Source organism: Arvicola amphibius, chromosome 3 (assembly GCF_903992535.2).
Source record: "Arvicola amphibius chromosome 3, mArvAmp1.2, whole genome shotgun sequence".
NCBI classification, from domain to species: domain Eukaryota; kingdom Metazoa; phylum Chordata; class Mammalia; order Rodentia; family Cricetidae; genus Arvicola; species Arvicola amphibius.
The window spans coordinates 108,011,857-108,028,806 of record NC_052049.1 but is presented as its reverse complement, the minus strand read 5'-3'; the positions used below and the strand labels follow the sequence as shown (position 1 = coordinate 108,028,806).

The following is a 16,950-nucleotide window of genomic DNA, read 5'->3' as shown; positions in this document are numbered from 1 at the left end:
TTTTGTAGTTCTGTGAGGAATGGTATGAATTGTTTTGAATCTTATAAAGTCTGGTAATTTTAATAATAATTTATTCTTAATTTTTCTTTTTTATTAGTAACTTATCTTTTCAAAGGACCAGTTTGATTTTCACTCTTTTTTCTTGTTGGTTTTCTGGTTTTAGTTGTACTAAAGTTTATTTTCATCAGTTTATTTAGGCCTCCATATTAAGCCTTTCTCTATTGAGGTGGAAACTTGGTTTATTTACTTAGAATTTTCTTATTTTCTCCTACATGTATTTAATACTTTAGTTTACTTCTGAACATTGCCTTTGATGAACACATTTTGATAAATTGTAGGGCCCGGGTCTGCCCTTGTTCCGGGGGCTCATCTTGAGGACAGTTTCTGGTCAGATGACTAAGCATCCTGTTTGTTCCTGTGCTCCCTCTGCCCCTCCTGGTGATTTGCTGTAGGGCATTGTTGATCTATTGTTGGTATGGTAATTTCCCACCTGCCTGGGCAGAAGTCCTTGTGCATCAGTTAGATATAGCAATTTCCCACCTGCTTGGGTGGAATTCCTTGGGCAGGAGTGGGGTATAGAAGATTTTCCCCAAGGCTAAATAAATGGCATTCGGCTGATCTCCTTTCGAATGACCCAGGTCTCTTTGTGTGTTCTTTCAATCTCCAGGCCCTTGTCCGACTCGCGTAAGGTACAGTGGCACGCGAACTGTACCGAGGGGGTAACACAGAATCGGGTGTTACAATAAATTATTTTTACCTTTTAAGATGTTATGTTTCTGAAAATCTTATTTCTTTTATGATTTCTTTGAACCATGTGTCACTTAAAAATATTGTTTAATCTTCAAATATTTGGGAAAACATAGCTATTTTCCAGTATTGAGTTGTAGCTTAACTCTTTGTAGTATAGAACCACATACTGTGTGATTTATATTCTTCTATATTTGTTAATTTATGTATTCTGAAATGTAGCATGTTTTTCCTTAGAGAGCTTTTGATGTGAGCTGGAGAAGAACATGTGTTCTTCTATTACTATATCTCTCCTAGTCTATTGGCCTATTTTCTTTCTTAGTCAATGTAACAGCATCTTGAACACCACAGCTTAACAGTGCTACCTAACACTGGCTAGTGTTTGTCTTCCAGTTTTGTTCTCATTAAATATTGTTAGATATTCAGCATGAGTTGATTCTCTGTATAAACCACAAGTTCAAATTGTTGATGTCTATATAATAACTCATTGGGGGTATTGACTGGGATTACATTGAACCTATAGATCAAATTGACAGGAACTGAAGTTTTGATGCTGTCAAGGTTTACTATGACTGTAGAATTCAATAGTCTTAATTCATTTTTCCTTTGAACTTTTAAAAAATTATTAACTTGTTATATCCTTCATGTAGATCTTATGCATACTTGTTAAATTTCCCTCCAAATATCTGTTTTTTTGGGTTGTTTGGCCTACAATCTCATCTCTCTGACTGATTACTGACTTTCAGCTTATTGAATTTTTCTAAAATTGAACATTGACTTTCAAGCTCCTAGTGTTTTCAAACTTGCAGTAGAAGTCCCAAATTATTTCTCTATTTAAAACATTTCATCAAATTAAAACCAAGATGCAAAAACTTAATAAAGAAACATAGGAAGTGAATCAAGGGTTAAGTGTCAAATTCTGGCCATTTAGGAAGGTTGGTGTGAAGTGTGAGGAAGTATACTATTTAGTAGACAAAACAAGATTGGTACTCAGGGGTCAGCTGTTGACAGTCCCATGCATGGTGTTATACAGTTGGAGATTTGGAGACATGATAAACCTTTTTTTTTTTGGCTTACTCTGTACATCCATAGGTTGACGTTGCAGTTCAGGCTGAGTTTTTTTTTTTTTTAATTGATTTTTATTGAGCTCTACACTTTTCTCTGCTCCCTCCCTGCCTTTTCCCTCTCCTTCAACCTTCTTCCAAGGTACCCATGCTTCCAATTTACTCAGGAGATTTTGTTTTTTTCTAATTCCCATGTAGATTAGATCTATGTATGTCTCTCTTAGAGTCCACATTGTTGTCTAGATTCTCTGGGATTATGATTCGTGGGCTGATTTTTCTTTGCTTTATGTTTAAAAAACCACTTCCAGGACAGGCTCCAAAGCTACAGAGAAACCCTGTCTCGAAAAACCAAAAAAAAAAAAAAAAAAAAAAAAAAAAAAAAAAAAAACTTTTGAGTGAGTACATGTGATATTTGTCTTTCTGGACTTTCAACTCATGATTTTATGGTGGCAGTCTCTCAAGTGTTGGGATTATGGTGTGCAACAAATGCCAAGTGCGTGGTTTGAATGAGAATGACTCCCATTGGCTCATGTATTTGGATGCTTAGTCACTAGGGAGTAGGCTGGTTTAGAGGGATTAGGAGCTGTGGCATTGTTGGAGAAAGTGTGTCACTGGAAGGGGTCTTTGAGATTTCAAAAGCCCACACTCAGGCTCAGAGTTTTGTTCTCTGTCTACTGCCTGGAAGTCAGGACATAGGTCTTAGCTATTGCTCCAGTGCTATGCCCACTGCCATACCCTTGTGTGATGATAATGGACTAACCTCTGAAACAGTAAGGAAAACCCCAATTACATGCTTTTTAAAAAATAGGTTGCCATGGTCATGATGTTTCTTCACATCAACAGAACAGCGGCTAAGACATCAGCTTAGCAAGGTATTTGATCTTACCCTTTAAAAGACTTTAGCATTTAGTACAGTGCTTAATAAGTAGAAGGTGCTTAATATATACACATTGAATAAGTAAAGCACAAAGAAATACATCACTGAAAGAGCTACATTTAAAACTGAAATTAAATTAAACTGAAATAATCTTTCACACTTCTGTTAGTCATATGAGGAAATTAATTCCAAAAGCCATTTAAATATTTCACATCTTAGTTCCTGTAAAATACTTAAGTATATAGAAACACTCCTATTATTTGAAATGTTTCCAAATGTTGGGGTAGATAATGATTCTAAAGTTTCCATTACAGTCTTCTCTTCCCGTATCATATATGAGTAAAAGTTATTCCTTGAGTAATATCCTTGGAATTAACATTCACTCTCAAGCTTGCGGGAGGGGGTTTAACATTCTAGTTGCATTCCCTTCTACTTTCCCAGGACCTGTGGGTTCTCTGGGGTCCCCAGAGCCATAAGATAGAAAACTCTCTCTTTTCATGTGGTTTCTTATCTAGTTGTAGAGAAAGCAATAGGAACATTGTTTTCTATCTTGTCTTACCTGTGACTTTACAATCCTTTTATTGTACTGTTTTTTTCATTAAGTGGCAAGAGTTTATTTTAAACAGCCTACAGCTGACTGATGGGAATTCATAATAAAATAGAAGATATCTGAGAAAAGGTATTGCAGATGGACTCTGCGAACACACTAACCTAATAATGTATTCGGAATGAATGATAATAGCATAAATTTCCTCACATTAAAATTCTGCTTTTTATGGTTTTCCAATTTTTATACAATTATAAAATAAAAATAAATTCCTTTAAATCTTAATTATTTTCTCTTTCTCAGACCCAATATTCATTTTCCTCCAAAGTTTGTGACTTGTAGAACTTAAAATAAGTTTTAAGGTTTATTTATTTTATTTTATGCCTATTAATGTTTTATTTGCATGTGTGCCTACTCATCTGGGGGAGTTCCTGGCCCCTGGGAAGGTCAGGAGAACTGGAATTAAGGAGAGTTGTCAGCTGTTATATTGGCGCTAGGAATCAAAGTTCTCCACACAAAGAATGCTGGCAAAATGGTTCATGTAAGGTTTATTTCCTTATCCTTATATTCACCTGCCCTTCGCCAAGCTACATGTTTGTTAATATAAGAAAGAAAGGTTATGTATTCTTAAATAATGAAGAACCGACAACCAGGGAGCCTATATGGGGCTGACCTAGACTTTATGAATATATGTTACAATTGTGTAGTTTGGTCCTCTTGATGGACTCCTAACATTGGAAGCAGTGCCTGTCTCTGACTCTTTTACAGGCTTTTGGGACCCTATTCCTCATACTGGTTCACCTGGCCCAGCCATAATACATGAGGAGGTGCTTAGTTTTACTATAATTTGTTATGCCATATTTTACTGATATACGTGGGAGACTTGCCCTTTCCTAAACAGAAACTAAGGAGGAGTGGACTGGCAAATGTGAACAGAGGAGAGATGGGGGAGCAGGGAGGGGTAGAGGGAGGACAAACTGTGGTTGGGTTGTAAAACAAACAAACAAACAAACAAACAAATAAACAAACAATCAAATAAATAAATTTATTTTAAAAAATCGAAAAGAAGAAAAATCACATTTAAAGAAGAACATTTAAGTCAGGAAATGGATTCCTATTATGCTTTTCTATGATCATATGTCAGATTAAAAAATAAATGCATAGAAGGCCACAGAATGTTTATTCCTGGTTGCAGTGTAACCTTTAGTTTGTTGTTGTTTGAGAATATAAATGATAACTACGTCATCCCATGGGCATTGTTCGGCATGTGGGGATCCATTGGGCTTTCAAACTAAAGGCCGACTTATTTCCAGTTCTACAAAGTCAGCCATATTGTCAGTACTGTTTTGTGTTTTAGTTCCTTGAACTTTGACCAGCATTGTAGAATACTTGGTGCTCTGTTGAACCCATTATAATCATATGGCTTAAAATTTAAACATATTTTATGTTTGTGTGTGTTGATCAATTGATTGTGTGTGTTACTGGTGTTTGTATATGAGTGTGGGTGCACATTTCGCACTGTACACGTGTGGAGATCAAAGGACAACTTGCAGGAGTTCTCCCCCACCCCACCCACTATGTGGGTTTTGGGAATTGAACTCAAGTTCATCATGATTTGTGGAAGGTATCTTTATCTGCTGAGTCATATATTTATAAGATTCTAATGTCAAATAAAATAGTGGACATTTGCCCCAGAAGGGACAGACAGAATTATTTCAGAAAGTTATAGTTCTTTTAATGAATATGTCCATTTTCCTTGACAGGCTCCATTACCAGGTCATATTGGGCAGATGAACCCAACAAACCATTCCCAGGTGGCAGTGTTCGTCCTCTTGGGGCTCTCTCAGGTATGGGAGCTTCGGTTCCTGTTCTTCACTGTCTTCTCAGCAGTGTATCTTTTGACTGTCACTGGCAATCTTCTTATTGTGGCCATAGTGACCTCGGACCCACGCTTGCACACGACTATGTATTTTCTCTTAGGCAACCTTTCATTTTTGGATTTCTGCTACTCTTCCATCACCGCCCCCAGGATGCTGGTTGACTTGCTCTCACACAGCCCCACTATTTCCTTCGGAGCCTGCCTGACCCAGCTGTTCTTTTTCCACTTCATTGGCGGCATCAAGATATTCTTGCTGACTGTCATGGCATATGACCGTTACATTGCCATTTCCCAGCCCCTGCGTTACACACTAATTATGAACCAGACGGTCTGTGGGCTCTTCATGGCAGCCTCATGGGTAGGAGGTTTTGTCCACTCCATTGTGCAAATTGGACTGACTATACACCTGCCATTTTGTGGTCCCAACAAGCTGGACAACTTCTATTGTGATGTGCCACAGCTGATCAAGTTGGCCTGCACTGACACCTTTGTTCTAGAGCTTCTGATGGTGTCTAACAATGGCTTGGTCACTCTCATGTGTTTTCTTGTGCTGCTGGTCTCCTACACAGCCCTGCTTTTGATGCTTCGAAGTCACTCCAGGGAGGGTCGCAGCAAGGCCCTGTCTACTTGTGCCTCTCACATCACCGTGGTGACTATAATTTTTGTGCCTTGCATCTACATTTATGCAAGGCCTTTTAGAACATTCCCCATGGATAAGGCAGTTTCTGTGCTATACACAATGGTCACCCCTATGCTGAATCCTGCTATTTATACCCTGAGAAATAAGGAAGTGATTGCGGCCATGAAGAAGCTGTGGAGGAGGCAGAAGGATTTTCTTGGTCCCTCAGAGCATTGATGTCTCAGCCAGGATTTGAGGACTGAAAAATGACCCAGAAGATCCATAAAGTAGATAAGACTCCAGGCCTGTTGCTTAAAAACTGCTTTTAAGCATAATTACATTCCAGAACTGGTATGTGCCTTCTAGGAAGAAAAGGTAGCAATTAAGAGAGCACATTCCACAATGGCTGTGATGCTGACCATGATAAGAATGTGCCAGCTGACACTGCAATACAAGCACAAGTAATGAAGCTGGTGACCCTTTCCTGATATTTCTTCTCTACAATTCAGAGGATATTTTTCAGTTTCTTAGAGGCAGGTGATTAAAAAAAATGTGCAGTCTTAGGTATATTTCAGGAAGCTGAATGACTGTCAATGAAGAAAGAAAATTACCATGGCAAGTTAATTTTGCTCTCATAGTTTCTTAAATCCGTAGCTATTAACATCATCACCGTTGCCATTGTTCTTAATATCCTCGTTGCTATTATCATCATCACAACCATTGTTTTCACCATAATCATCATCATCATCATCATCATCATTCTTGATGAGAGCTCTGTGTGACAGGCATTGAATGTAGTGGCTTATATTTATATTCTATTTTAATTCCCTCAATATTATCTGAACTATGTACCGTCATCAGTTTTAAAGATGAGTCGTTTGCTGGTTAGAGATACTAAATAACTTGTTTAAGTATTCAGCTTATTTATGGAATTGAACCTAGGTCTTTACACTTTTAAGCTTAAATCCTACATTGTATCTAAGACTTCTTTTTGTTTCTTAGGGTCAGCCCTTCTGGAAAACACAAATATGCAAATATGGCTTTTTACCTTGGATTAGGTATGTGGTATTTGGAGAATGAGGCACACTGGGAGGGCGATTCTTGAACTAAACACATGAAGATTAAGAGATTGGGGAGGATGTTTGGAGAAAATATTCATACATACCGGTTGCCTTAGTTACTACTTTTCTATCACTGTGACAAAACTCCATTACCAGGTCAACTTCTAAAAAGAAAGAATTTAATTGGAGGCTTACAGTTCCAGATGGCCAAGAAGAATTGACTTTAGGGAACTAACACCCAGAACATTGATGGGGTAGTTTATGTGAAAATGACCCCTGGTGGCTCAATTACCTGATGGAACTATCGAGGAAGGAGGAAGGACTAGGTGGTTGTTGGAAGAGGCCTTGCTGGAAGAGGCGTGTCACTGGAGGTGGACTTTGAGGTGTCAGCAGCCGGTGGCATGCTGAGTTAGTTCTCTTTCTGCCTCCTACTTTTGAATCAGATTTAAGATCTCTGCTACTGCTCCAACATAATGCCTGTCTCCTTGCTCCCATGATCCCTGCTGTGATGATCATGGGCCATCTGGAACTGGAAGGCCCAGACTGAATGCTTTCTTTTGTAAGTTGCCTTGGTCATGGAGTTTTGTCACAGCGATAGAAGAGTAGTAACTAAGGCAACCGATATGAATGAATCTTATTATTCCACATGTCTTTCAAGCTTAGCTGTCCTCCAGGCTGTCCAGAGTGGAGGTTGACTGCTGTGTTGGCGCTTCATTCTCTGGTTCTTAGACAGAGGGTGGAATGAGAAGATTCATGAGCATCCTTAGCAGCTCCCCTTTAACCTCAGAAGCTTTGGAGTTTCTTTGCTATGCTCTCCTGACTTACTCAGGCCTAGACACTACATGTGGAAATGGTATTGAGAAAGAACAACAAATACTAAACCAGTTATGTACTTTTTCCTTGGAAAACTTCACACTTGTATACAGTGTATCATAATTCTATCCCAGATCCCTCTGAAGTCTTCTAAGATTCCTTAAACACTTCTCCCTCTCAAATCCTTCTCCTTTTTGTTTTTTTTTTGTAACCTTTGAGTCCAATTGGTGATGTCTATATATATGGGTGGAGTCACCATTCATCTGTGCATGGCACAGGGAATTTTCATGACATTATTTTTGAGACAAAGCCTTGCTACATGGTTTAGGTAGTTTCCAAGCATATGATCTTTCTGTGTCAGTCTCCTAAATTCAGAGATTGTAAGCATGTACTCACACCTGGCTCATGACTGTTACCTTGATTGCAAGACTTAGATTTTGTGCCTGCCTGTGTCAGCCACGCAATAAATATTTGAAACAGAAAGCACAATAAATACATGTTTTAAGGAGGCTATTTACACAGTTTTATTTATTGCTTTCAAAATGTTGGCCCTGTGAACTACAAAATGGTTCTGGTAGACTATAAAATTAATGTATCAGAGTAAACTGGCAGCAACACAGCTGGTTGGAAATTAAATGACTGCCTTTCACCTGATTCAGAACTAAACTTGAAATTAAATTTATGGGACTGGGGAATCCAAAGAGATTTATAAACTTAGAAATTGTAAGGTTTTATAATTGCTCAGCAGAATAATATATATTGTGTGACACTTTTACTGGGGAAATGTAAGCAAACACTTGTTTACCTGAGAGAGGCAACTGAAGACGGACCACTGAAGTCCAATTTATGTTGCACTTATTGGATTACTGACGGACGTGGGCACAACTCAAAGGCAGATGCGTCACTAAAACCTCTTCAAGCAAGAATGATGACTAATGAAAGCTAGGATCCCGGAGCCCGCTGCATGACCTGCATGTAGCTTGGCAAGTTGGAGGGTTTTCTCTACTCTTCTGTTTTATTCATTTTCTCGGCCTGCCAATCCATCCAATCCTTTCTCCTGCTTTGCTATTGGCTGTTCAGCTCTTTATTAGAACAATCAGGTGTTTTTGACAGGCAAAGTAACACAGCTTCACAACATAAAAGAATGCAACATATCTTTGCATCATTAAACAAATGGTCTATCACATAAGTGAATGTAACACATCTTACATTAATAGTCCACAACGACTCAAGGCATTACCTTGTCTTCCATAGAGCTTGAAGGTGAGTGGTTCAGGAGAGTGTGACATAATTAAGGACAGAGACATCTTTGTTGAGCAGCTTGGGATGATACTTTGATATGTAGATATAAATTAAAGAGATCTACGACAGACCATGAACATCACTGAATGATCTGAGGCACAAGTGGAGCATGCTTTCCTATGCTCAGCCATTGTGCAGACTTCAGGACAGTGGTCTCTTGTGAGTCTGATGACAAGCACCTTGTCTGACACAGGGGTGGCCGGAAGGACAGTACCCATGAAGAGAAGCACATCTATGTGTGAAGACTAGAGTCCCCCCAGCAGAGCACGGTAACTAACAGCTGGCCCATGAGTAGTGTAGGTTGGAATGGAGTTGGAGATGTCATTGTCTTAGTTCTTGAGACCTTGGCTTGTTTAAAGTCATCTGATTACATTTCTCTGTTCCACGTTACTTTTAGCTTGAGCTGTGTCCACCAATATGGTTACATGGGAATAGTATTTATTTACTTACATGGGAGTAGATTTATTTACTTTCCTATAATTTTCCTTTGTTCCTTCAATATTAATCCACTGATCTTGCTCTGCTTATTTCCTTTCTGTTACTATCCTTAGTAACTAATAACCCACTACTATTCTTGTTTATTTGCTTCCAAAAACATTGGGGTCAAAATGGCAATGTAAACTAGTTATTGCTGCATTTTCATAGAAAATATATACCTTGATTGTGTTTGCTTTTGCATTTAATATTATATTCTGAGAACAAATTTGGGAGGAGAAGTTGGTTCCCTGAGGATAGGAGTTGAAGAATTAGCTTGGTTAGATATAACTTACAGTCAGGGCGAAGAAACAACGTCTCAATGCTAGTATAAACTAGTACCAGTTGGACATTGAGACTTTTTTTCACTGATATACTATAGTTGATTTAAAAATAAAAACAACAACTTAATTCCATTTATGCAAATTCAAATTCAGAAATACAACCATAACAAATTAAGGCAAGATGATATCTCCAAAAATTACTAATTCTGCAGCAATAGACTCCAGTGAGAGTGAAAAAGATGAAATTCCGTATCAAAATTCAAAACAATAATTGCAATAATACAAGTAAGTTCAGAAAAGACTTCAGAAAGATTACAAGAATGGTTAGTGTAATAAGGAAATCAGTACAAGGCAGACAGAAGAGGGAAATCACTTACATTAACAATAGTTGAGGTTTTATTTTGCCTCAGTAAGAATGGCTAGGATTAATAAAACACACGATTCCACATGCTGGCAAGGATACATGGAAAGGGTACACCGACTTGCTTCTGGGAGTGTAAACTGGTACACCCACTATGGAAATCAGTGTGTCAGCTCCTTAAAAAGCTGAAAATGGATCTACTGTGAGATCCAGCTATACCACTTTTGTGCATATATTCGAAGGACTCTATATCTTACAATAGATACATTTGCTCATTTATGTTAATTCTTACTTTATTAATAATAGCCACACTTTAGAAATAGCCTAAATGTTCATAAACTAACATATAGGTATTAAAAATGTGATACATTTACATAATGGAATACTATTCAGCTGTCAAGAAAACTAAAATCTGCAGGCAAAGAAAAGAGCCAAAACCAATCATACTGAGTAAGGTAACCAAAACTCAGAAAGACAAACAGCGTGTTTTCTCTTCTATATGAATGTTAGCTTTTATGATTTAGATATGTGCATTTAATTTAGAATACTGTTAGAGGTTAAGTAGTTAGTGTGGGACTAGATGTAGGGAGGAGGGGATCTTTTAAGGAAGGGGAAAAAATATACTCTTTGAAAGAGATAAAGGGGAAACTAGAATTGAAGGATTAAATGGGGATGGGGATGGGAAGGAAGGGTAGAAGAGAGGGTATGGAGAGAGACAACTAATAATAAAGGCCCTTTGAAATAGCTATATAGAGGTCTATGACTATAGAATCTTCTTAAAACACATACATATATAAAACGAGTTTAAATATCATAGGGGTGACAATGCTCCAACTAGATATCTCATATTACCAAATAAAACTCCCAGTACTTGGAATGGGTTATACCCTTTTTAGTTGTTAGCTCCCTGACAATGGTGATACTAATTAGGGCCTGTCCTCCACATCTTTTTCTTTTTTTAAACATTTATTTATTTATTATGTATACAATATTCTGTCTGTGTGTATGCCTGCAGGCCAGAAGAGGGTACCAGACCCCGTTATAGATGGTTGTGAGCCACCATGTGGTTGCTGGGAATTGAACTCAGGACCTTTGGAAGAGCAAGCAATGCTCTTAACCTCTGAGCCATTGTTCCAGCCCCTGTCCTCCACATCTTGATGGTAAGATGCTATTGCCGATGATACAATATACTTATTGTTGGGAACCATGTACCCCCAGACCCTGAATTTCCTGTGGCCCCATGCCTTGTTTTCCTATGCTTGTAGCTGCTCTGAGCCAACAACTTGTCTTGCATGTCCAGAGATTGGGTTCTATCGGGGATGGACATTAGTCAAGGAGACCCTATATAAGCTGCCCTGGAACACAATAAAGGGGGCATTATTGGTGTCACCTGTGTATCTGTGTGAGTTTCAATCTCCAGGCCTTTTCCCAACTTGCGAACCGTACTATAGTGTGTAGAGCAGGCCTTGTGCTACACTTACATTGTAGAACATGGCGAGATCTTGTTGGTACTCATGCCCACTGGCTAGCATTCATAATTCTGAAAAATGTTATACACTCTCGCAAAGGAGGAATGAATCATCAGTGTCACCCAGGTGTTAATCTGGGCAGCTATAATAAGGAGCTGCCTGGAAGATAAGCCCCTGGTACAAGAGTGGCATGCATGTTTTGGGAGTAACACATCACATTCAAATTGGACTTAAGGCTTGCTTCATGAGATGGAATCCATACCTGACACTATCAATGAGGCCAAGACCCTGAGTCTAGATAGGTCATAGGTCCTTGGGGAAAACCTAAAGATGTTTGAGAAACCCCTATGGAAATCTACTGCTTTGTAAGCTCCACAAACGTATGTAATATATTTATTTGCATTTATACATATTCATACAAGTCTATGTATTGGAGCTATTCTCCAAGGAGATATGGCTCATCCCAGAAGCTATAGATTGCCAGATAAAAATCTCAAGTTTTTAGTAAAAAATTGTCTCAAGGACCATCAAAACAACATAAGCTTTTGTAATTGCTCTTGGTTGACCTCTAGAATTTAGTGGTAAGTCCTTATTGTTACACACATCATACACATTGGTTACAGAACATGGAGGAATCAATTTGGTATTGAAAGGACACTTTCTTCCTGCTAGCTTTTCATAGTACTGGGAGATGCTATGTAGGCTTCTGGGGGGAAAAATCATTGACACTCTTACTCGGCTGTAAGCAATGTGAGTTTCAGTAATGACTGGCATGAAAAGATATGGTAAATAGTGGTATGAATTAAGTTACGATGGTAACCAATTGTCTTATGATTGGAGTTAAGACATATACTATAAGGATGGCTTCAAGCCTGTTACTATAAATCTAGCCCTAAAGGCTGGGGAGGTTACAGGTCCTAGAGATGTACCTATTAATATTCTTTTCCTAAATAGACATAGTATCAAACTGTCCTCTAAATATACTCTTAGACCTCATTAGAGAAGTTTACTTTTATAGTGGCAGTACTTCATACACAAACTCAGAACATAGCAAAATGCAGAGAACAGGCTTCTGTGAAGTGCTCAGTCATAAACTGGACATCTGTATGACAAATTCCTCTTCTTAAAACTCAGAGACAATGTGATAAGAAAGCGTGGGAAGATAGACCTGGAAGTTGGGGAAGACTGAGTCAAAGCTGTGTTCTTGTGACAAGACAACTCTGCCCATTAGTTCTCAACAGCTCTGATTGTGTTTACAAGACCCGAACAAGATCAAATCAGCCACCATTTCGATATGGATGTCAGAGGGGCTCACATATTTCCTCCCTTAGCTGAGGAGCAATTAAGATTTGATAACTTTTGAGGAAAGGAGAGCAAATTTGCCTTGTGAGTGTGCCATGGTCTAGTGGATAGCCCCGTAGTTGTGATTATATGGGCATTACCAAATGGGCTTGGTTATGTTATTAAAATAAACCTGAAAGTTGGGAGGAGGTGTTTGGATGGATCTTGGAAGAGTTAGAAGGATGACTGGATAGTTTCAAAATACATTGTATATATGTATGGAATTCTCAAAGAATCAATTAAAATATACTAAAAGCAATGAAAATTAATTTTAAAACAGAAATGCTGAAAAAATGCAATTTTGGGAAAAAAGCTCATTAAGTCAAATAAAATCTCAGTCAACAGTCATAGCAATAAAAGGGATGAGTAAGACAAGGTACTTATAACTTTGAAGAAGAACTATAGCATATTTTGTTTACTAAGACTAAGGGTGCTGAATTGCAACATGAAGCAAGGATGGCTTAAAATCCACAATTCAATAAATGTAATATATCGTAGATGTAATGAATAGATTTGAGTACAGAAATCACATAGTAATCTCTATAGATGCAGAAAAGGCTATTGACAAAGTCCAACACTAAATGAAACTAGAACAATTGCCCAACCTTAGAATCCAAAACACAAACCATGCCAATGTGCATAATATGACTTTTGTTTGGAGCAATTCATTTTTACTTTTCAAACATTCTAGGATCTCTAAACCTTAAATAGGGCAAAGTTTAGAGATCCTCATTTAAAAATGGAATGATAAAAGCAAGAAGAGTTCTCTGTTTCTAATGTGGAGAAAGGGAGTTAGTGATGAGCCAGCCTTGCTGATATTCAGGAATTAGTGGAGGCATGCCCTAAGAGTGTTAAATGAGCACTCTGAGTGAACTCTGCCTCACCTTTTACTGCCTTCCTTGAGGGTAAGGTATATAGAGGAGTGGGACAGCTAAGGAAGGAAATACGTGAGCCCCCTTAATCCTCAATTTAGAATCCTTTCTCTAAGCACATCTGTTAATTTTGTACGTAGTTAAGTCTATTTCATTCTCTTTGTTAAAATTCCTAGAATAAATTATTTCCTTTACCGAATCCATACTGACGGTCTCAACTATCATGGACTTCTGTGGACTATGCTAAACAAAGATTTTAGCCAGACTTTATCTTAGTGTTGACAGTACAGACTTCTCTCTTAGAAGCTGACTATGATGACTAATATCGACTGTCAACTTGACAGAATCTAGAATCACCAAAGAGACAAACGTCTGGATATGTCCATGAGGGATGTTTTAGATTAGGTTAAGCGATGTGAGAGGATCCACCCTAAATGTGAACACCATCATTGCATGGGTTATAGGCTTAGACTGTATATTAAAGGGACAAAGTAAACTGAACACCAGCATTGCTCACTCTTTGTTCCTGCTGCCATGACTTCTTAACCATGATGGACTACATCCCCTCTAATTGTAAGCTTAAATAAACACTCTATTAAGTTGCTTCCTGTTAGGGATTTGCATGAATAATTGAGAAAAATTACTAATACACTCCAAGAAACAAAAAAATGGCTCAAAAATATTACTCAGTATTTTATTTGACCATACCTACATTCAAACCGGAATGTCCTTAAAACATTGTATTTTATCTCAGAACAAAAATGAGACATGAATGTGACAGGTGATTGATATCATTGCTATCTGTTTAGAAAGAGGTTCTGGGCTGCGAAGATGGCTCCTTGCTGTCAGGAGTGAGTACTTGAGAGCAGTCTCCTATGGTGAAAGGAGAGAAGCAACTCTTGGAACGTGTCCTTTGAACTTGAAACAGGAAGTATAGCATACACATACCCCCCCCCAATAAATGAACGTAATATGAAAGTTTAAGTGGGATTCTTTCTTTTTTCTCTGACCTTTTTATTTTTACTTTAATTAATTCACTTGAACGTGTTCGATGTTTGGGATAATTGCAGTGTCTACTGACTACCTGAGTTTCTACTCTACAAATTTGAGGTATTCCGTAGTTTTGGCCCAACTTGAAAGGATGCACTGAAATCTGAAAAACATACAATCGTCTCGATTTGTTTCTGGAATCTGAATATTCCAATCACGATCATTTACTGTCTGTTCACTGGTGTAGTGTCTGCTTATCTCTTTGCCTTTTGCACCCAAATTTATCTTTGTTGTTTCTTTCAATAAGACACATGCACAAGTTTTGTGTGTGTGTGTGTGTATGTGTGTGTATACATACACATACACACATACATATATATGTACATATATGTATGCCACACTAATAGCACAACTATCAACATCTAAAACACAAATCAGGGATTAGGGCAAATGCTAGCAAGATCTTATTGATAATTTAGGCAGCTGTAAAATAATTTAAAAAGACAATGATACCATAGAGAAAACTTTCATTTCCCTTTCAGTGACAGATTCCAGAAAACTTGTAGAAATGAATCATTTTGTAGAAATTCTGAAGTAAACCATACATGAGTAGATATAAGGAAGGAAGAGGTTCAATTCCTATTGTATAATTTGTACCATCTATATGTCCTTAGCTGTATGGATAAACATTAACCATTTGTTTTAAATAAAAAATACTATTAGTCATGCATAAAATTAATGTTTTTTATTTATTTATTTATTTATTTATTTAGTTTTTCGAGACAGGGTTTCTCTGAAGCTTTTTTAGAGCCTGTCCTGGAACTAGCTCTTGTAAAATTTATTATTTATCATAATAGTTATACATTTATTTTAAATATCGGTCTCAATTTTTCTGGGCATTTGTTGCAGGTCAGTCAACACTGGAAATATGCATATAAATAAATTATACAGAAAGAGCAGGTTATATTTAGGAATCTATATGTTTATACATCTAGGCATGCAATAACAATTAGAGAAAAAAGAGGCCATAAATTTCTAGGAGAGTGGAGAAAGGAGTATGGGAGGGTTTGGAGAGTGGAAGAGGACGGGAGAAAGGTGATTATATTATCATCTCAAAAATAGTTAGAAAAATGTCTTTTGGAAAACAAACACAATCCATCCCACTAAACATGTTTTTATTTTCATTCATTTTTATGATAATATAAAATAATATAAAGCTTGCATTTCACTAACTTGCCTGCATCAGAACATATTAGGCTCAAATAAATTAAAAAGTGAGCCAGGGTTGAGCAAAAATAATGCCATAAACTTATACTTTATAGTACTGCAAAGATTTTATAGGAGCAGATACCAAAGATAAAGAAAAGGTCATTTTGATTTTTATGACTTGGGATGTTCCCAAATATACATGAAATTGTGCTATTTTAGTAAACCATTGTAAGTATTGAACTATACTGTAATACAGGGTACCATATATTGCTTAACTTCAAAGCCTACTCTTCAGAGAAAACCCTGGGGAAGCATAGGCCTTCTAAGTTTTAATCAGGTCCCAAGGATTTTCCAACTCATTAAATCCCTTGGGCCATATTATCAGTTGGCTCTTTTGATATTAGTTAAGAGCTATTAACTAACTTAAGGTTGGAAAGGACACTCTGGGCAAAGATACCCTAGAAATCACAATATTCAGGTCACATTTTCTCAGAGGTTGGAGAAATGAGGGTTGAGGTAAGAAGAACAACAAATGAACAGACCTATTTTTTTCCCTTACAGAAGGGAAAAAAATTATTCCCTAAAATTAGTCAAACTGTTTGCCTTGCATGACAATAGGGCAGAAGAGTTAACCTTTTCCTCTCCTGATGCAGATGTAAAATGGTGAGTGTTCAGCTGTATTAAGGTAATCTGCTGTCAGAAACCTCATGTAAGGAAGCCAGTGGGTCTTTTATGGGTGTCTTCTCCTTTCTCCTGAGACCGCCACCTAGCTGAGAGAGGTAGACTGTCAAGGCAGAAGTTGAACAGAGATTCTATAGGACAAGGGAACGGCCATTGTCATGCTGAGTAAAATTGTCTTCTGTGTTTTCACATTTATGCTTATACATTCTCTCAATTATATGAAATTTAGATGAACATGAGGGCCTGAAATGTAGGGCTGCAGTTTATCTCTCCATTCTACCTCTCAGTCTCACCATGTGGGTTTACTTGTGAAAGCTGGGCTATTATCTTAATATCCCTATTATTCCCATTCTCATAGCT

General features: G+C 37.6%; 1 protein-coding gene across 1 annotated transcript; it reads left to right on the top strand.

Moving 5' to 3' along the window:
- Positions 1-5,025: 5,025 nt before the first annotated feature.
- Positions 5,026-5,970, top strand: LOC119810358 (olfactory receptor 4D5). The gene has a single exon (XM_038323801.1). It carries the CDS (start codon positions 5,026-5,028, stop codon positions 5,968-5,970), a length of 945 nt encoding a protein of 314 aa, XP_038179729.1.
- The last annotated feature ends 10,980 nt before the right edge of the window (positions 5,971-16,950 follow it).

Excerpts from the sequence above, each read along its gene's own strand:
- LOC119810358 (XM_038323801.1), top strand. The coding sequence starts at position 5,026 with ATGAACCCAACAAACCATTCCCAGGTGGCAGTGTTCGTCCTCTTGGGG.